Below are 20,877 nucleotides of genomic sequence, written 5' to 3'. Positions count from 1 at the left end.
CCTCTAGGGCTAGATTCGAGTCGAACTGAGCTCGGCTCACAGCCAGCTCGGACTCGGCTCTGTTTTTTAATGGCCGACTCGAGTTTGGCTCGAGCTCGACTCGATTATGGCTCGACTCAACTAGTTTTTTATATCAAAACGGTACCGTTTTGTATATATATATGGATCAAAACGACATCGTTTTGTATAAAAAATTTAAAAAAAATATATACTGAGCCAGCTCAAGCTCGGCTCGAGCTCGATCGAGCCGAGCAGAGCCCGGCTAGTTTCGGGCTCGAACCGAGCAGAGCCGAGTTCAAGCTCGAGCTGGCTCAGCTCGAGTCCAGCCCTATGTACCTCAAACTCATATATACTTGTTTTTAGTGCTTCGTTAAAACTGTTGTAATTAAGAGTAAATTTGAATAAAGTTTATTCGAATTTAAATTTAAATTTAATTTGAATGAGTCTGAAATAAGTCAGCTTTAAATGAGTTCAAGACTACAACTTTGAGCTTGAGCTATTCGTCAAGTTCACAAACTAAAAATTTTGATATAAAAAAATATCGTTTTAGTTAATATATATTAAAATAACATCGTTTTAATAACGAGTTATTAAAACTCAAATCGAATCAAGCTTTAGCCAAGTTTAAGCTCAGAACGAATTGAATTCGAGTTCAATTACTCTAAATCGAGCTAAATTTGACTCAAATGAGTTCAAATTTAGTTTAATTTGAATCTAACCCTAATTGTAATGAACATTACAAGTATTGCATTAAGTAACTTCGCTTAAGTAAGTGGGGTTTCATTTGATTAAAAAAACTAAATTGGTGATACAATAGAATATACAAAACTAAAGGGGTAAAACAGAAAGCATCAGAACAATTTCTCATTTTTCTCGTGCTTTCTCTTCTGCGATCGGCTTCGATTTTTTTTTTCTCCTCTCCGGTTACAGTATTCTGTATCATTCCTCTAATACTCGCGGCGCACTTTAACTGGCCGCACTCTATCATATTCCTCCGGAGGTACGCCCCTTAACTTATGTGATGGAATTTCCTCCGTTTTTGCTGTAAACTAGGCATATCGAAACCCTAATTCAGTTTTAAAATAAAAATCTAATATAATTTCATTGTTTTCAATAAAAGGAGAATCTGAAATTGATCATAGGTAATTTCTTTTGTTTTGTTTTACTTGATCAGGTAAGGGGAGAACTTAAGTTTGGGTGTTTGATTTGATCTGTAAAAAGACGAGAAATCAATTTCTGGGGTTATATTTTGGTATTTGTTCTAGTTATTTGATGTGTTGGCGGGAATTGGAATCCGCCAAACGGGATACATATTTGGCTCAAAACGTGAGATGGCCAATCCCGGGGTCGGGACAAAGTTTTTGTCTGTGAATCTGAACAAATCTTACGGGCAATCACACCATCAGCATCGGAATCATAATCAAAACTTATCTCATTCAGGCTATCATGGGTCTAATAGGTCCCGACCTGGTGGTGTTGCTGGTGGAGGAGGAGGAATGGTGGTCCTGTCAAGGCCCCGAAGTTCTCATAAAGCGGCTGGGCCTAAGCTTTCCATTCCACCCCCCTTGAATCTACCCTCCCTACGGAAAGAGCATGAGAAATTTGATTCATTAGGATCCAGTGGTGGTTCTGCTGGGGGAGGGTTTTCAGGTGGTGGACAGAGACCTGGTTCCTCTGGTGTTGGTTGGACTAAGCCAGGTAGAGCAGTTGCTTTGCAAGAGAAGGGAGGTGTTGTTAGTTGTGATCATATGACAGATAATGATGTTGATCAGGGTTTGCATGGCATTGGAGATGGTAAGGGGAGTGGTGGTGCCTATTTGCCACCTTCCGTGCGGTCTGGTCCTGTTGGACTTCCATCTTCCACATTTCCCCATGTAGAGAAGATGAATGTATTAAGGGGTGAAGATTTCCCATCTTTGCGGGCTGCAGTGCCATCTCAATCTGGTTTTGAAAGGAAGCATAGAGATGGATTGAATCAGAAACAAAAGCATGCCATGGGTGAAGGACATTGTAATAGTGACCAAAGTGATGGTTCTAGATTCAACTCCCTTGTAGATGTGCATCCTCGTTTGCAGTCAGGTAGTTTTGGTAATGGATTGAGTGAGAATGGTGGTAGAAATAGTGATTTGGGCGGTTCTCATGGATCAGAGCAAGTAAGAAAACAGGATGAATACTTTGCAGGTCCATTGCCATTGGTTAGGTTGAACCCAAGATTTGATTGGGCTGATGATGAGCGTGATACAGGTCATGTTTTTGCGGTCCGGGACAGAGATGATGGGTTCTCAAAGAGTGAAGCCTACTGGGATAGAGATTTTGATATTCCAAGGCCTACTGTTTTACCACACAAACCAGCTCATAATGTTTTTGACAGGTGGGCACAGAATGACAATGAAACTGGAAAGATTTCTACCAGTGAAGTCACTAAAGTGGACCCTTTTGGTAGAGATGCAAGAACACCTAGCAGAGCAGGACAGGAAGGGCACTTGTGGAGAGCTTCTCCTCCACTTCAAAAAGATGGATTTGGTGTAAAAGAGATTGGAAATGACAAAAATAGTTTTGGTGCAGGGCTGTATGGTCAGAAAAGAGAAGCAAACAAGGAGAATAAGTCAGTATCTTCGTCATTTCGAGACATGCCACTTGATGATTTTGAAAAAAGGGATTTGGGGTATGGACAGGCTGGGAGGCAGCCATGGACCAACACAGGGCACTCATCTTACAGTCAGAGGGCTGAAAAGAATCAATGGGAGCGATTTGGCAATGAACAATACAATAGATTCAGGGGGGATGTTTTCCAGAATAATTCAGTGTCAAAATCATCATTTTCCTCAGGTGGCAAAGGGCTTCCAGTTAATGATCCCATTCTCAATTTTGGTAGGGACAAACATCAAGTATTGACGAGTGAAAAACCTTACCTGGAGGACCCTTTCATGAAGGACTTTGGAGCTACTGGTTTCGATGTTCAGGATCCATTTTCTGGGGGTCTTGTTGGGGTTGTAAAAAAGAAGAAAGATGTTAAGCAGACTGATTTTCATGATCCTGTCCGAGAATCTTTTGAGGCTGAGCTTGAGAGAGTCCAAAAGATGCAGGAGCAGGAGCGGCAGCGGGCTATTGAGGAACAAGAAAGAGCTTTGGAGCTAGCACGCAGAGAAGAAGAAGAGAGGCTACAAGTAGCTAGGGAACACGAAGAACAACGGAGAAGGTTAGAAGAAGAAGTGAGAGAAGCTGCATGGAGAGCTGAACAAGAGCGACTGAATGCCATGTGCAAGGCTGAAGAACAGAGGATAGCTAGAGAGGAGGAGAAACAGAGGACTATTATGGAGGAGGAGAGGAGGAAACAGGCTGCTAAGCAGAAACTCTTAGAATTGGAAGAAAGAATGGCCAAGAGGCAGGTTGAAGCAACTAAGGGTGGTAGTAATTCTTCCATTGTTGCGGAAGATAAACTTTCAGGAATGTCTAAAGAAAGGGTTATTTCCAAAGTGGTAGATTTGGCTGACGGGGAAGATAGTGAAAGGATGATGGAGAGGAATACAACTTCGGCATCTTCTGATTCCTCTGGTCTGAATAGAGCCTTTGACATGAGCTGTAGGCCTCACTTTGCTAGAGATAATTCTGCTGCCCTTATGGAAAGAGGTAAGCCTAATAACTCATGGAGAAGGGATGCATTTGAGAATGGAAACCGCCCAACCATCTTTCCACAGGACTCAGATAATGGTCGTTATAGCCCCAGGCGAGATGCAACTGTTGGAGGGAAAACATTTCCTCGGAAAGAGTTTTTTGGAGGACCTGGTTATATGTCTTCAAGGGCTTATTATAAAACAGGAATTCAAGAGTCACATATAGATGAAATTAATCAACCAAGAAGTCAGAGGTGGAGTATATCTGGGGATGGTGATCACTATGTCAGAAATGCTGAGGTTGAATCTGACTTTCAGGAGAATCACACTGAGAGATACAGTGATGTTGGTTGGGGCCATAATCGGTATCGTGGAAATCCTTATCCTTCATACCCTGAACGACTATATCAAAATCCTGATACAGATGGGCTTTCTTCCTTTGGGAGGTCAAGGTATTCCATGAGGCACCCTCGTGTACTCCCCCCTCCATCTCTGACTGTGGTGCAAAAAACTTTCCATAGATGTGAGAACGAGCGCCCTGGGCCTTCAACCTTTCAAGAAAATGAGATAGAGTACAATCATGCAGCGAGAAGTGAAACTACAAGGAAATCAGGTTTTGACAGCTGCAATCAACATAATCTTGTACAACCTGAAATAATTGATGTCCAGCAGGGGAATACTGCAAATCTGGAGCAGAATCTGGATACGAACACCACACTTAGATGTGATTCACAATCTTCACTCTCTGTCTCTAGCCCTCCTGATTCTCCCGTTCATCTATCTCATGATGACTTGGATGAATCTGAAGATTCTCCGGCATTATCTGCCGATGAGGATAAGGATGTCTCATTAGGACAAGACAGCAATTCTGTTGTGTTGCCCATCGAATCCGGGAAAGATAATATGATGACTCACTCTGATTCTGTCTTTTTTGGTGATGATGATGAATGGACAGTTGAGAATGATGAACGACTGCAGGAGCAAGAAGAATATGATGAGGATGAAGATGGATATGTGGAAGAAGATGAAATTCATGAAGGAGACGATGGGAATATCAACCTGACTCGGGAGTTTGAAGATATGCATCTGGTGGAAAAAAGCTCGCCCAACATGGTGAACAACTTGGTCTTAGGCTTCAATGAGGGAGTTGAGGTAGCAATGCCCAATGATGAGTTTGTAACAAGTCCCCAAAATGAAGAATCTTCATTTCCAGTACCACAGGTTTCTGTTGGTACTGTTATTGAAGACCAGGGATCTTTGGATGGTGTGTGTGGAACACTTCAATCTGGTGATGGTCCTTCCCAAGCAAGTGCTGATGGTTCATCAAGAATCTTCCTGGAGGCTGAGAATGCAATGCAGGATTTGGTTATTAAGCCCAGCAGTACCCAATTATCAGCAGCTTCTGAGTTAGTGGTGCATGTTGATGCTAACAGTGGTTCTGTTTTGTCTAATCAGCAGCCAATACCGTCATCTGTTGATATGACCCCAAATTCATCATCTGATCAAACCGTGACATCTGCTATATCTGCTGGTCCAAGTCAGGTGGAGGCACCTGTTAAGCTGCAGTTTGGGCTGTTTTCAGGGCCTTCTTTGATACCTTCTCCTATTCCAGCCATACAGATTGGTTCTATACAGATGCCTCTTCTGCATGCCCAACTGGGTCCATCCCTTGCCCATATGCACCCCTCACAATCTCCTCTCTTCCAATTTGGACAGTTGAGATATTCTTCACCTATTTCCCAGGGAGTACCTCCTTTGGCACCTCGATCTGTGCCTTTTGTTAAATCTAATATGACAACCAACTTTTCATTGAATCAGAATGCAGCAGTTGCGGAGCCTATTCAATCCAGTCCAGAAACTTCTTATAATTTGATAAAAACTGATGCATTGTCTCTTTCGATGGATAACCGACTAGGCCTTGCTCAAAGGCATTTGGATCTCTCTGAAAGGAATGCATTAAATGAAAATTCCATGTCAGCAAGTAAAAGTTCAGAAACTACTTTTACGGCACAGCAGGGTCATGCTGAGGTTTCCCATCTTGGTGATAAGAAAACAAGTTCAGGTCTTCAAGTGGAGGACCAGGGTCGCCACATGAAAAACTTCAAATCCCTGTCTAAAGAATCAAAAAACCTGCTTCAGATTAGAGCAGGATCTTCTGTGCCAGGTTCAAAAGAAAAAACATTGACTGTGTCAAAAGCTCAAGGTCTAATATCTGGTGGCAGAAATAAAAAATATGTTGTTTCAGTTAGAAATAATTCTGGCTCAAAGTCATCTTTTGCGGCCCCTGAAACTTCTCGATCAGAATCTGGTGGATTTCAAAGGAGGCCTCGGCGCCAGCGAACTGAGTTTCGAGTTCGGGAAAACACTGATAAGCGGCTGTCTAGTGGTGTTGTTTCAGCTAACCAAGTAGTTCTGGATGATAAACCAAATATGAATGGAAGGAGTACTGGATTTTCTACCCGAAGTGGGTTTAGAAGAGACTTTGTGTCAAAAAAATCATTTAAACAGATGACTGAATTAGAATCTTTTGATTCAGGTGGAATATATTCACAGGAAATAGATTCTGGAGGCAAGGCTGGAAAGGGAGTAGGAAGTGAATCTTTGACTAAGAGTCAGAACATTCCACATCATGAAGAGGGAAACCTTAAAAGGACTATTCGCTCCGAAGAGGATGTTGATACTCCTTTACAAAGTGGTGTTGTGCGTGTTTTTGGGCAACCTGGCATAGAAGCTCCTAGTGACGAAGATGACTTTATTGAGGTGAGGTCGAAGAGGCAAATGCTGAATGACCGGCGTGAACAGAGAGAAAAGGAGATCAAGGCAAAGTCTCGGGTCACCAAGGTTTTGATGCTGTGTTTCGATTTGTTTTTATGTCCTGCCGTAAAATGAAGACTATTTTTATAATAAGAAACTAAGCAATAAGGTTTTGAATGTGTTTTATTGTGAATGCTAGATGCCAAGCAAATCCCATTCAACTTCAAAAACTTCTCTCGTCTCTGCAAGTTCAAATAAAATTTCTGCATCTATGAGTGAAGCAGCGAATGATGTTCACTCCAATTTCGTTGCTACTGATGGGCGGAATTTGGCAAACACGGAGGTGTCTACAGGATTTGGTGCCACCAAAGTGTCTCAACCCTTGGCCCCAATTGGCACTCCAGCTCTGAAAACTGATACCCAGGCTGATAAAAGACCCCAGACAATCAAGTATGTATGCTCTCAAAGAATTTTATATTACCAAATAATGAAGATGTTCAGTTATGTCAATCTCATGTATTTTCTCCACAGGTCTGTCCAAGAGAGCCCTGTACCTGTCTTATCTGGTGGTGAAAAGAATCTCTCACCGGGCATCATATTTGACAGCAAGAATAAGGTTCTGGATAATCTTCAAACACCTATGGGCTCGTGGGACAATTCTCGGCTTAATCATCAGGTTTGGAAACTGTTGATACATATTTCTTGACTACTATAGCTGTTGATTGTGGACACATCGGGATGTATTCCTTAAAAAATGCTGCCCATTTTTTTGGCCCCTTTCTTTTACCTCTGAATCTCAACCTTTCATTGTTTTTTTTATTCATTGAAGTCGTATCATGTGTTTAATATGAAGGTGTGTTTGTGCTCAGCAGTCTCTTTTTGTAACAGAAAATGTTAGTTTAGATGGTTCAATTTATTTTATTTAGGATTAAGAACTGCTAAAGTTGAACATATGTTGGTATGAGACATGTCAGCATGTAGGAAGTGTTTTTTGTTATTTTTCTTTTTCAAAGCCTTGTGTTACCTGGATGTCCTCTTGCTCAGTTTTGACCGGCGGCTTTTCATTTTTGGTGCTTTTTTCTTTATGTTGTGTTATGGCCTTTTCTATATGTTTATGTTGGACAACTTGAGATGAGTGTTGAGCATCTCCAGGGATATCTAGTGCTTGTAAGGGGCGATTGGTTAGAGATAATAAAAAATTACCTCGGTAATTTATCTTTTATTACTGGTATTACCTTATTAGGTTCATCAAATGATAAATACTTTTAGTAATCTTGTATTATTAAGGGTGATGTAACAAATAATAGAGAGGGTAATCAGATTACCATTTTACTTTAGGTATCAAAAAGTGTTAAGGTAGTCATAATTTTATTAAAATTTTATCCTTATTAAATTTTTATAACAAAAATGTCTTCATTTTCAATTAAATAACAAGCAACATAAAAAATATATTAGAAAAGAAGATATATTGGCAGTTAGATAATAATTTGAAAAAAATAATTTAATTAATTAATTTCATAATTTGACAACATGAAAAAATTCTTAATGTTTTGGTGAAGGCCAATATAATACTTTAAGTGGATAACAGATTGAATACTTTTTTATCTATATGATTATGTAAATTAGTTGAACTATGACATATTCTCCCACTAATTGGGCAATTTTTTTTTTCTGGCCTGTAATTTAACTTATGGGTGGTTTCATATGTTCCAAGTATATGCTGAGCAAATGTTTGAAAATCTGATTAAAGTTTCTGGTAGGTAATGGCCCTCACCCGGAAGCAGCTTGATGAGGCCATGAATCCTGGGCAATTTGATTCTTGTGTTTCCAGTAAGGATCATACTAGCTCAGTTGGTGAGCCCAGCATGCCATCATCAACTATCTTGACAAAAGACAAGGCATTCTCTTCCACTGCAAGCCCAATAAACTCTTTGCTTGCTGGGGAGAAAATTCAATTTGGTGGGCATGTCTTCTTTTGTTGAGTCTTGTACCTTTCTAGAACTGCTTTTTTTTTTTTTTCCCTTTTGGAAAGTTCACTCTTCCTCTTGCATCCAGGTGCTGTGACATCTCCTACAGTTCTCCGGCCAAGCACTCGCACCATTTCTCATGGAATAGGCCCCCCTGGTCCATGCCGCTCAGAAATCCAAATCTCCCACAATATTTCTGCAGCTAATAATGATTGCTCTCTCTTTTTTGACAAAGAGAAATGTTCTAATGAAACTTGTGTCAATCTAGAAGATTCTGAAGCTGAAGCAGCTGCCTCGGCCATTGCAGTTGCCGCTATAAGTAGTGATGAGATTGTTGGGAATGAACTGGGAACATGCTCTGCCTCTGTATCAAAGACTACAAATTTTGGAGGTACAGAAATTGATGGTATAATAGCAGGTAGTAATATAATTTTTCTACCACAGTGGTTAGCCTTGCGCCATAAATTTGTAGGTGTTTTTATTTTTTTCCAATCTATTCACCTGACACTTGTCTAATCTTTTTTAGAAGGTGATCAGCAATCAGTGAGTCAATCTAAGGCTGAAGAGTCTCTCTCTGTAGCTTTGCCAGCAGATTTGTCTGTTGAGACCTCGCCAATTTCCTTGTGGCCACCTTTACCAAGCCCACCAAATTCTTCCAGCCAGATGATCTCACATTTCCCTGGAGGTCCACCATCTCATTTTCCTTTCTATGAGATGAATCCAATGTTGGGGGGTCCAATATTCGCTTTGGGGCCTCATGATGAATCTGCCACTGCTCACTCACAAACCCAGAAGATTAGTACTCCAACTTCAACTCCCCTTGGGACTTGGCAACAATGCCATTCTGGCATAGATTCATTCTATGGTGCTCCCACAGGATATGCTGGTCCATTCATCAGCCCGACTGGGGGTATTCCTGGGGTACAAGGCCCGCCACACATGGTTGTCTACAACCATTTTGCACCAGTGGGGCAGTTTGGACAGGTTGGTTTGAGTTTTATGGGTGCCACCTATATTCCATCGGCTAAGCAACCTGATTGGAAGTGCCATCCTGTTTCTTCTGCTATGGGTGTTGGTGAAGGAGAGATGAACAATGTGAACATGGTTGCTGGCCAACGCAAGCCTACCAATTTAACTGCTCCGATCCAGCATCTTGCCCCTAGATCACCTCTTATGCCTGTGGCTTCTACTTTGGCCATGTTTGATGTTTCTCCATTTCAGGTCAAGATTTTGCATTTTCTAAAACTGAAAGCAGTTTGACTTCTAAAATGATAGTTTCTCTCCTTCCCCTCTTATTTCTATAGGTTTTTCTGTTTCTGAATTTTTTTTGCAAAAACACCTTTGGTTTTATGCCAAATTGCTAGGGAATGTTTTTTGTTCTGAATCATTTTGAAGCCTTGGGACTAAAGAATAGGCATGTCTTGCTTTTGAGTACAGTAATTTGCTACAACATTTCTCTTTTGCCACTTAACTTGAATTTTTTGTGTCCAGTCCTCTTCGGATATTTCAGTTCAAGCTCATTGGTCGAATGTTACTACAGCTTCTCATCAGCCCATTTCCATATCAATGCCATTGCAACAACCACCAGATGGTGTACTTCCTCCACAAAATAACCCTGGACCTCCTGTCGACCAGTCATCTAATGCCAATAGGTTTTCTGCATCCCGAACATCAACACCCTCTAATAGCAGTCGGAATTTTCATGCAGCTAGTGATGCAACTGTCAACCAGTTACCTGATGAGCTGGGGTTACTTGATTCATCAAGCTCTACCGGACCTGGGACTTCAACACAGAATGTTGTGGCTAAGAGCTTGGCTCTAATCACCATTACAGATGCTGGCAAGACTGAATTAGTTCAGAATAACAGCAGCAGTGAGAGTGTTGACCAAAACAATGCTACTTTTAAGCCTCAGTCTTTGCAGCAAAAGAATATGTCTTCCCAGCAGTACAGTAGTTCTTCAGGGTACAGTTATCAAAGAGGAGGTGGGATTTCACAGAAGAATTCTGGGAGTAAATGGTCCCATCGAAGAATGGGGTTCCATGGGCGAAACCAGTCTTTCAGTGCAGAAAAGGGTTTTGCCCCTTCAAAGATGAAGCAGATATATGTGGCTAAACAGACCACAAGTGGGACATCAGCACGATCATGAGCATGATGGAGGATGAATTTCTTGGATTGAGAAAAGAGTGCCCTTGAGATGGGCGATTTTTTGGGATGAGTCTTTGCTTTATATTTGGCATCATTCATTCAATAACCATGGAATGTCAAGTGTGAGTTCCTGCGGCAATATAGTTAAGGCTATACTGGTTTTTGTAATGTAAGTTTGCTAAAGTTGTGGATAATAGCAGTTTTGAGTGTTTTGACGAAGCATCAAGTGAGGTAGGAGTGGATTCTAGCGTGGTAGCCATACCGCCAAGTATTTAAGCAATGTTTAATGGTCGGTTCTGGCGTTTCGGTTCCTTTATTTGTCCTTTGTAAGCTGCAAACCTGATTGTTTATCTCATTGTATTGATGTATTAAAATTATTTATGATCCTACTTAATTCATTTCAGTGATGGTAAATGTAAGCTTCTGCGAGTACTCTTCCCCCACTCTCTTCTCTCATCACTTTTATTTTGGATTTAATAAACTATAGAAAGACTTTGAACAAGGTTCAGATTACTCTCCATGGGTGGCGGACCCAAGATTTTCGTTGAGGAGGTCTCCACGGCACCATTATTAGTAAATCAATCATCAAACCTGAACAAAAGAAATATGTCGAAGGATATTACTTACAACAATTAGCCAACGAACTATGAGAATATTATGTTTTCTTTGTTGCATGATATTAACTGGTTGTAATTATTTACTAATTCAAACAAATAATAATGTTAATTGCTTGGGTATATTTAACACAAATGTCAACTCTTAGAAAGATGCAATCTGCACTAGCCTCCTTCGAGTCTTACAAACTTGAACTGAAAATAAGACATGTTCATCAATAAATAGATGCAAACTTGTAATTAAGAATTAAAAAGCAAAAAGGGTAAAGGAACAATAACACATATGAAAGAGGTTTAGAGATATTTGTTCAATAAAACCTGCTAATTTTGATAGGTAGTGTGGGAGAGGAGAGGAGAGGAGTGTTGGCAGAGTGAGAAAAAAAAAACAAGACATTGACAATAAAATTTGAAGGGAAAGAGAACAAAAAATAAATAAAATAAGAGAATGAGGAATTGTAATAAATATTTTAAATAAAATAAGTCACATCTTCTATTGTATTTATTTAAATTTTTATTATGATTAGGGTATTTAAGATAATTAAATTAAATTTATATATTTTTAAATCTAATGTTTCTATTCACATGTAAAGAGGCCTAATACATGTCAATACGTTTTAATTTGAGAGTAGGCAACATAGACTTATTACCAAACTACACAACTTCACGTCCAAAAACTTTGGCCAAATCTTATTTCCCACCCATGGTTTAGAGAAACAACAAATTTTATCACTTAAGTTTAAAAAGTCTACTTTTACACCCATCATCCATTTTTCTTAGTGAATTATATTGTGTAGAAGAGTAAAAAGTTTATTTTAACATAAACTAAAAAACAAATCAAAAAAACATTTAAAATGTATAATTTTCACTTCTCCATAATATTTATATATTTATCCTTCATTTTCTCATTTTTTTTTCATTATTATCTAATCCTATTATTCTTCTATAATTTTTGTAATAATAAAGGTCAATCTCTCTCTTCCTCTCTTTCCTTCCACTAATTTTTCTCTCTTTTCCTTTTTTCTTCCAATTATTTGTTTTCAATAAATATCAACCTATTTCGTCTTTTTTATTCTTTCACTCAATTTTTTTAAAAATAAATGTCAATCCATCTCTTTCTTTTCCTTTCTCCTTCTCATTTATTTTCAATAATTGTCAACTCTTCTTCCTCCCACTTAATTCTTTTCAATTCAAGTAAATGTACAACTATGATTATTAGGATGTTTTCTTAATAAATTAAAAAGAAATGAAAGAGTGTTAGTGAAGATAATAAGAGGGAAAAGATGGTTAATGGTAAAGATGACTAGAAGAGAAAAACGGTCTATGATTATATTGTTGGTGAAGATGATAGTAAGAGAAAGAAAATGACTAATGATTGATAATAAAAATGACGAGAAGAGAAAGAGAATGATTGATAATGGTGTTACTAGCGAAGACAAAGAAAATAGGAAGATAATGGTTGGTAGTCGGCGGTGAAGAATTGAAGATAATAGGAGGAACATGAGTAAAAAATATATATATATAAAGGAAAAGTATTTTTTAAAAAATAAAAATAATAAATTATAATTATATTTATTGAAGAATAAATTAACAAGTTAAATATTATTAGAGGATAAATTCATCAACTAAATTTCATTTTTGATAGAGATATTTTTGTAAGTTCAATCAAATTAAAGACATAATTGAAATTTGTTTAACAAAAGATAAAACAATAATTTACATTGAATCCAAACTAAGTCCATTTATGGAAGTGCATAGTGGTAGGAAATTGGACTTTTCAAACCTAAATGGTGCTAATTTGTCATTTTGGCCATGGACACAATCATCAAACTCTTATGTTATATTTAGATGAGAATAGAGATTACAAATTTCTAAAAAAATAATAATAAACCAAATATAGAATGAAAAAGAACTCCACGTTACTCAAATGCCCTTTTTCAACTATTGTTTCAAGACTATTCCTATGGGGTAATAGCGACTCTTATAATATATACATATGAGATAAATTATCATATAATTTGTTATTATTTTATCTTTAATTTAAAATTCATCAAATCACATTAATACACATAATCTATATACTCAATTGTATATTAAAAATATGTACATATAATTTTATTATAAATACATTTAGGTAAATATTATTAAAATTTAATACCATTCAAGGGGACTTTTGTTATTTATGAAACTTAAGGAAATTTTGTTGAAACACTGGGAGGGCTCGTTATCGTGCAAACTTTGAATATCAAGTCAAAGATGTCTTTCCCGGCCAAAAATATATATATATATATATATATATATGAAACTCTTCATCCAATGCAACGTAATAAGAAATTGACAATGGAGAATCCAAATGCAAAAGTGTTAATCCGGCTAAACGATGACAATAATGGAGAAACAATTCGTAGATCAACTCTCACGTCTCATTTTAATTTTCTATAAAGAGATGTCATCATATGTGCGTTGTGCAATTTGATTTATATCATAGTCTGACAATGGAAAATTAAGCTTAGCTTTAAGTCCCTGTAAGTGGCGGAACTTGATGGCGGCCTCATCATAAGCTCTGGCAGCAGCCTGCGCAGTCTCGAAAGTGCCAAGCCACACACGTTCTGCCCCGACCGGGTTCCAAATCTCGGCTGCCCATTTATCTGATGGTCTCCGCCTAACTCCCCTGTACTTGATCTTCTTTTGGTCATCCGGTTCATCTGTTTGTTCGGGGAAAAAGTTGCAGCCAAGACAGCCCTCGATTTTGCATATCTGACATGTTTCGGCAACTGCAGGCAGAAATAACGTTGTGTGATCTAATGGCTCATTCTGTGTAGTACTGGTCGAAGTAAACAAGGACGTAGCCCCTTCATCATCTTCAATAGTATCGCCTGAGATTACGCGCTTCGGTGCGGAGTTCATGATATTGTCCACCTTTTCCGATTAAGGAAAACCTTTCAGTTTGAGTATTTTCGAGGGATTTTCCATGCTTTAATTTCTGTTTATTTTAGCATGTAATTATAGGGAGGGACGGGAGACCGGGGTAGTACGAATCACCTAAAAAATTGCTGCGCATGTGTTTGCCGCGGCTACCGCTATCGAGTCTTTTCACACTACCCACAGAAAGTGACACAAGATTTTTTTGGTCACGAAATAAACGATGCCCCTTTCTTCTACTCTTTGCAAACCTTAAATTTGTCCTTTTATCCGACTTTTTTTGGCTCCTCAGTGTTCTCTTATTTGGTTTGCGCTTCTAAAGATTAGTCTACAAATTTTATTTACAATGAAGTTTGAACTTTGAAGTTTGCAGTATCTATGTAACATGATTATAGTTAGATGCAACAAAAAGGAAATATAATAGTAATAATAATATAGTAATTTTCTAAGTCTTTAAACTCTCAGCTCCAGGCAAGGTCAGGAAAGTTCTAGGCAATTTTAAAAAATACCAACATTCATCTATGAACTAATTTTTTTTAAAACTTTTAATTATGATTAAAGATAAAACTGTTATTTATTAAAGAAAATTTTAAGAATAAAAGTTTTATTATATTTTACTCTCTAGATTTAAAAATCTCACGATTTTCTTTTACTCAAGATTTAAAAAGTAACTGTTTTCACTTAAGGGTTTTTACTATTTTCTAAAGACAATCCCTCTTTGGCAATCGACGTTTTCTCTCTCTCCTAATCTCTCTTAGCCAAATATATAATATCTTCAGATAAAGATGACAAAGATAACAAGTATTTGGGTGAGAAGAAAATTGTGAAATTTTTAAATTTAAAAAAAAAATGATAAATCTTTTATTTTTCAAACCTATAATGATGTCTATGTGGTTGCAGCGGCTATCGCTTTCTTCCCTTAATACCAGACCTCAATTATTTATCTTGCTTGGATATCTTTAAACTCACAAAATTTATGCCAAAAAATTATAACACAACTAAAATAGAGTCTAAATTCAAGATGTCATCAAGGGTTACAGATCCTTCCCCGATATCGAGCTTGGGTTTCCATTGGCAATGAAAAAAAAACATTTTTGAAAGCACAGGCAATAAGATCCTTCATGACTACCTTATCGCGGCGGTCCAATTCACATTAAAAAAAAAATCTCAGTCAACTCTCATCTTTAAAGACCGTCGACAGAGCACTCCAAATGTCCTAATTGTTACAGAGCCCGGTGGCTTTCCACCAAATCAAGTCAAGAAAAGTGGTGAGATTATTACAAGCACATGGAGGAAGAAATTGGTGAGGCTGATGCAGGAGAAGAAAAACAAGAGGGTATTAGTCAATGCATTAGGTAAAAAGGGTGGCGGCAAACTGCTATATAAACAAACCCCACCCCACCACTTGGGATGGCAATGGGGAGGGGTGGGGAGGGGATATCAACCCCCGTCCCCGTCCCAGTCCCCGTCCCCGTCCCTATCCCCGTAGGGGATATCAATCCCCGTTCCCGCCGCGTCCCCATTACGGGGATAAAAAATAATCTCCGTCCCCTCCCCGCGAAGGAAAATCCCCTCCCCATCTCCGCCCAGTCCCCGCGGGAAAAAATCTCCTCCCAATACCCGTAAATATAAATTTTAATTCTTTTATGTATTTCAATAAATAAAATAAATCATATTCTCCCAAAATATCACTTGTTACAAGAGCTACAAAATATTCATTATTATTTTAGTTCAAATACAAATTTTTCATAAAATCTAACAATATGCAATAATCAATCTCTTCATTAGTAGCTCTTCATGTATGTGATTTAGGGTAATTTTATAATAACATTAAATTTAACATTTTTCATTCACTTCAATTGATTTTATCAAGTTTATAATTTGTTTTTTTTTTGTGTGTAAAACTTGGTGGATTAACTAACTAAGTTTTAAAGTTGAAATAAAATTAATTTGGTGCATTTGTATTTTATGATAATGAGATTCTGGGGTCTTTTTAATATATTAGATTAATAGTTCAGAAATTAGTAAAAGTTGATAATTGATAATTCAAAAATTAGTAAAATTAAAGTTATAGTTTTAATAAATCATAATGTAAAAATTTCTAGAACTTAATAGTTTAGAAATTATTATATTAATATATTAGATTTAAGGGGTGGGGTGGGGAGGGGATGGGTCGGGCCGGGGAGGGGAGGGGAGGGGCGGGGAAATATGTATCCCCGTCCCCGACCCATCCCCGACTACGGGGATTTTTTTCATCCTCATCCCCATTCCCTCCCCTTTCCCCTTTTTTATCGGAGAATCCCCTCCCCGTTAGGGTCGGGAAGGGTTGGGGCCCCTAAAATCGGGTGCAAATTGCCATCTCTACCCACCACCCCTTTTTCTATCACTGGTAGATACATTGAGAACTATCCGGTTTAGGGCTGGATTCGAGCCGAGCCAGCTCGAGCTCGAGCTCGGCTAGGCTCGGTTCGAGCCCGAAACGAGCCGGGCTTAGCTCGGCTCGATCGAGCTTGAGCCGAGCCCGAGCTGGCTCGGGTTGGCTTGGTATATTTTTTTAAAAAAATTTTTATACAAAACGGCGTCGTTTTGATCCATATAAATATATAAAACGGTGTCGTTTTGATATAAAAAACGAGCCGAGCCGAGCCGTTACCGAACTGCGTTGAAAACGAGCCGAACTCGAGCCTGCCATTAAAAAGCCGAGCCGAGCCCGAGCTGGCTGCTCGGCTCGAATCCAGCCCTAATCCGGTTCATATATAAAAACACTCTCTCAATCCTTTCTCTCTTCAATTATCCCTCATCTGCTTTACCACAATTTTCCCTTGCTGTCTTTTTATTTCATATTTGTTAAATTAATTTTATAACACTAATTTAATTTTGTGACCCAATGTCATAATTTAGTTCTGAAAAGATAATTTCATAAAATAAAAACACCTTCGAATTGAAAAAATAACATAAGCTAATTTTGTCTCAAAGGACACATTTCAAAAGATTCAAAGAGAGACTCTAATACCCACTTGAAATAAAAAAATATATAATGTGTTATTCATTTAATGATCTTTTATAACCAAACTTTACAATCAATTTATAAGAATGAATTTCCTTAAATCAAGGTCTACCTTCCACCAATTAATCAATCAATCTATAAAAACTTAACATTCCTTTCAGTAGATCCTGGAGTATTCTCAGTATGGGAATGTCAATGTCTCTTGGTTCTTTTGCAGCAAATTGCTAAATAACCTCCTATAAAGTGTCCGGCCAGAGTTAGACTCCATGTGAAGTACTATGACTAACAACCCCATTTTGCAAAACAAAATTCCTACAACAAAATCTCCCTAACTGTCAGACAACACTTTATTAAGTGCTGTAAACGTTTAAGTAAACATCATATAAGCCCCTCACGCCTACCCAGGTGTTCTAAATATGTAGTCTTAATTGACAATCCAATGAATTAGCCCTTAGCTTAGATCATAAAATCTCCAATACTGTAAAACCCCTTCCTAGCAATGGAATACATGTTCTTGCTGGGGTTCAGGCGGGCTTCTCCTGAGAACGTTCAACATCACTTGATGCTAATGTAGGGAGAAATGTTCCTATTAATTGTTCACAGGATTGCCACTACTGAAACTGTTGTTACTCCTTTATCCCTATGATACTTTATCACAACTGCTCATCTCACACAAAACTGAAACCACGCATTTTTTTCAATCCTTTTTTCTCCATTTCAGACCTCACTCTGTTGGCATCTTCCCACCTTCCTGCTGATGCATAGATATTGTGAAGCATAACATATGATCCTGAATTTTCTGGGTTAATTTCAAACAGCATTTCACTAATTTTTTCTCCAAGGTTAGCGTTGCTATGGATTCTACAAGCACCCAACAAAGATTCAAGCAGGCTTACCGAGGGTTTAAAGGGAAGTTGCTTAACTATGTTAAAAGCCTCGTTCAAGTAACCGGCTCTTCCAAGCAGGTCTACCATACATGCATAGTGCTCCATTTTTGGTGATATGCCATGTTCTACCATAGAGTTAAAAACTAACTGGCTTTGTCCAATTAATCCTGCATGGCTGCAAGCTGACAGGATACTTGAATAGATAATTTCGTTTGGTCTCAACCCTGACAATTGCATTTTCACAAAAAGATCAAGGGCAGCTGCAATATCTCCATGTAATCCATACCCATTGATCATTATACCCCAAGAAACAGGATCCTTTTCAAGCAAGCTCTCAAATAGCTTTACCGCAAAAGAAAGGTTTCCACATCTTACATATAAATCTATGAGGGCATTGCTGACAGTCACATCCTTATCAAAGCCCTTCTGTATCAACCAAGCCATCACAGAGTGCGCAAGGTTCAGGCTATTTAATTGAACACATGCTGATATTAAACTCATAACTGTTACTTTATCGGGCTCCAAGTCCATTAATGACATTTCACTGAAGAAAGCAATGACTTGTTTGGCATTTTTTATTTGGATATGCACAGACATAACAGCATTCCACAAAGAAATATCCCTCTTGTCTGCCATTTGAAAAATTAATAGACTTAGTTTTGTGTTTTCAAATCTATTATACATGAATATGAGAGACGTAAGAAGCGGAGTTTCTTGAACAAATCCTGTTCGAATTGCAAAAGCATGTGCAGATTTACCCTGCACCTCAGTACAACATGCAGGCAACAAATTCAGCAAGCTTACATGATTTGGCCTCTGACCTTCTCTTCTCATCTCTCTGAACAAGACCAAAACCTCATTCTGTAAGTTGTGATATCGACATGCACTTATTATAGAATTCCATGAGACCAGATCCCTCTCATGCATGACTTCAAAGAGTAGCCTCCCATCATTAAGATTTCCACAGTTACAATACATGGTAATTAGTGCATTTGTTAAAGAAACATCAGAAGTATACCCAGTTTTTACAGCATAACCATGAATAGCCATTCCTTCCTTCAAATTTTCATTCTCACTGAAAGAAGGGATAATGCTTATCAGGGTAACCATGTCCAACTCTGTTCCTTCTTTCTGCATTTGCTCAAGAAGAATCATTGCTTCTTTCACTTTTCCACTGTGTATGCATCCAGATATTAAAGTATTCCATGACACAGAATTTCTTATGGGTATCCTGTAAAAAAGCTTAAAAGAATAGGATAGTTTACCACAATTGGAGTAAAGCATCAGGAGTGCATTTGTTACATCAATGTTTGCATCTAAACCTTTTCTGAGACTAAATGCATGGGCAGATTTACCAAGCAAAATGACCTCTAGTTTGGAACAAGCTGAAATGACACTAATAAGGGATACTGCATCAGGGTTGAACCCTTCAATCTGCATTTCTCGAAATACAGCTAAACTTGCATCACATAGCCCATTACTTGAGCATCCAGAAATCATTACATTCCATGACAATAGGTTTCTAGTTGGGGTTTGATCAAATAAGTACTTGGCCAAATCAAAATTTCCAAACTTCGCATACATTGATAAGAATGCTGTTGAAACAGAAAGCTGATTTTCTAATCCATGCTTTACTGCACAAGCATGAAGGGATTCACCATGATCAATGCAACTATAATCTTCACATGATGGAATAATGGACACAAAAGTGACCAAATCAAGCTTCAGTTTACCTCGGACCATTCCCCTGAACATCTCAAAAGCTTTAAAAAACTTTTTGCTTTGTGTATAAGCAGATATAATGGCATTCCAAACAGTAACATTTTTTTCCACCACAGAATCAAATAACTTTCTTGCCATAGATAAATCAAAATCACCAGTATACATTGAAATCAAAGCAGGCACCAAAAACAAATCACCCATATATCCAGATTTGACGATAAAGCCATGAAGAGATTTACCAAAATGAAACAAACCCAAACGGGTGCACACAGGAATTACACTTGCCAAAGTGCTCACATTAGGTTTTAACCCCGTTTCCAGAGCCCGCCTGTAAGTCTCAAACGCTTGTTGATGAAGCCCATTTGAAGAATAGCCAGCAATTAAAGCATTCCAAGACACCGAATCTGGTTGTGAAATTCCATCAACCAATACACGCGCAGTCTCCATATCGCCATTTTTTGCATAGAAATCAACTAGAGCTGTTTGTATGACAAGATTTTTGTCATACCCCGTTTTCAAGACAATACAATGAATTTCTCTTCCAATCCCAAGCGCCCTCAAAGACGAGCATGCTTTAATCACAAAAGGAAAGGTGAACTCGTCAGACGAACAACCCGAAACTCGGCATTTCATATAGAGACATAACAAATCTTCATATAGCCCATAATTGCAAAGATTTCTGACCATTAAATTCTGCAAGAACATGCATGGGTTTTTAATGGTTTGGAATGCAGAGAGAGCTAGACCTGGAGCACCCAGATGAAAACAGGACTTGAAAAATTCTCCTAGGAAAGGATTGTTTTTTGTAAGACCGTGGACGATGAGAAGAGATTTCAAAGGCTTCAAGTGTTGAATACTGCGGCAGTGTTTCAACAGAGAAATAAGATTCAGTGAGGAGTTATATGTTGATGGCTTTGAGTGGTTGGATGAAAAAAATAGAGGTAAAAGATTTGCAGAGAAACGAGGTAGAAAAGAATAAGGAGAGACTTGAGGCCATTGAACTGGAGGATTTGAAGCTTTCTTACTCATTGCTTTTGCTAGTTTTTACAAGAGTCACGGTGGTTCCCGGCATTGCAGTGTCGGGTGGGTTGAATCTCCCTTGTGCCATGTTGTACAGTTTCTTCATGAAGAACTTCTGGTATTTGTCCACGTATAAACTTACCCACCATCGAAATTTCATCACATATAAACTATATTTGTTTTTATCAAAGAGAAAACATTTTCCACCCAAAGTTTGGTTTAAAAA

General features: G+C 38.2%; 3 protein-coding genes across 6 annotated transcripts; 1 reads left to right on the top strand and 2 right to left on the bottom strand.

Annotated features, from left to right (window-relative positions):
• The first annotated feature begins 848 nt into the window (after positions 1–848).
• On the top strand, positions 849–10,901 carry LOC123229065. Of its 4 annotated transcripts, none has more exons than XM_044654662.1 (8): positions 849–1,000; positions 1,175–6,455; positions 6,568–6,818; positions 6,900–7,044; positions 8,129–8,327; positions 8,424–8,726; positions 8,865–9,556; positions 9,827–10,901. In XM_044654662.1, exons 2-8 carry the CDS (start codon positions 1,332–1,334, stop codon positions 10,481–10,483), a joined length of 7,371 nt encoding a protein of 2,456 aa, XP_044510597.1. In that variant the 5' UTR covers positions 849–1,000; positions 1,175–1,331; the 3' UTR covers positions 10,484–10,901. The 4 variants fall into 4 exon arrangements, with proteins under 4 accessions (XP_044510597.1, XP_044510590.1, XP_044510583.1 ...); XM_044654655.1 differs by having other exon boundaries at positions 8,862–9,556; XM_044654648.1 differs by having other exon boundaries at positions 8,424–8,753.
• Positions 10,902–13,529: 2,628 nt separating this feature from the next.
• LOC123227167 (ethylene-responsive transcription factor ERF109-like) lies at positions 13,530–14,000 on the bottom strand. Its single transcript, XM_044651857.1, has one exon. It carries the CDS (start codon positions 13,998–14,000, stop codon positions 13,530–13,532), a length of 471 nt encoding a protein of 156 aa, XP_044507792.1.
• A 3,038-nt stretch (positions 14,001–17,038) lies between these two features.
• Positions 17,039–20,811, bottom strand: LOC123214832 (putative pentatricopeptide repeat-containing protein At1g69350, mitochondrial). The gene has a single exon (XM_044634835.1). It carries the CDS (start codon positions 20,658–20,660, stop codon positions 17,691–17,693), a length of 2,970 nt encoding a protein of 989 aa, XP_044490770.1. The 5' UTR covers positions 20,661–20,811; the 3' UTR covers positions 17,039–17,690.
• Positions 20,812–20,877: the final 66 nt, after the last annotated feature.

Source organism: Mangifera indica, chromosome 1 (assembly GCF_011075055.1).
Source record: "Mangifera indica cultivar Alphonso chromosome 1, CATAS_Mindica_2.1, whole genome shotgun sequence".
Classification (NCBI taxonomy): Eukaryota; Viridiplantae; Streptophyta; class Magnoliopsida; order Sapindales; family Anacardiaceae; genus Mangifera; species Mangifera indica.
This window is presented reverse-complemented; position numbering and strand designations above follow the sequence as displayed.

Excerpts from the sequence above, each read along its gene's own strand:
- LOC123229065 (XM_044654640.1), top strand. The coding sequence starts at position 1,332 with ATGGCCAATCCCGGGGTCGGGACAAAGTTTTTGTCTGTGAATCTGAAC. Across the intron at positions 6,819-6,899 it reads AAAAGACCCCAGACAATCAA|GTCTGTCCAAGAGAGCCCTG; the intron begins GTATGTATGCTC and ends TTTTCTCCACAG. Across the intron at positions 7,045-8,128 it reads ATTCTCGGCTTAATCATCAG|GTAATGGCCCTCACCCGGAA; the intron begins GTTTGGAAACTG and ends AGTTTCTGGTAG.
- LOC123227167 (XM_044651857.1), bottom strand. The coding sequence starts at position 14,000 with ATGAACTCCGCACCGAAGCGCGTAATCTCAGGCGATACTATTGAAGAT.
- LOC123214832 (XM_044634835.1), bottom strand. The coding sequence starts at position 20,660 with ATGAGTAAGAAAGCTTCAAATCCTCCAGTTCAATGGCCTCAAGTCTCT.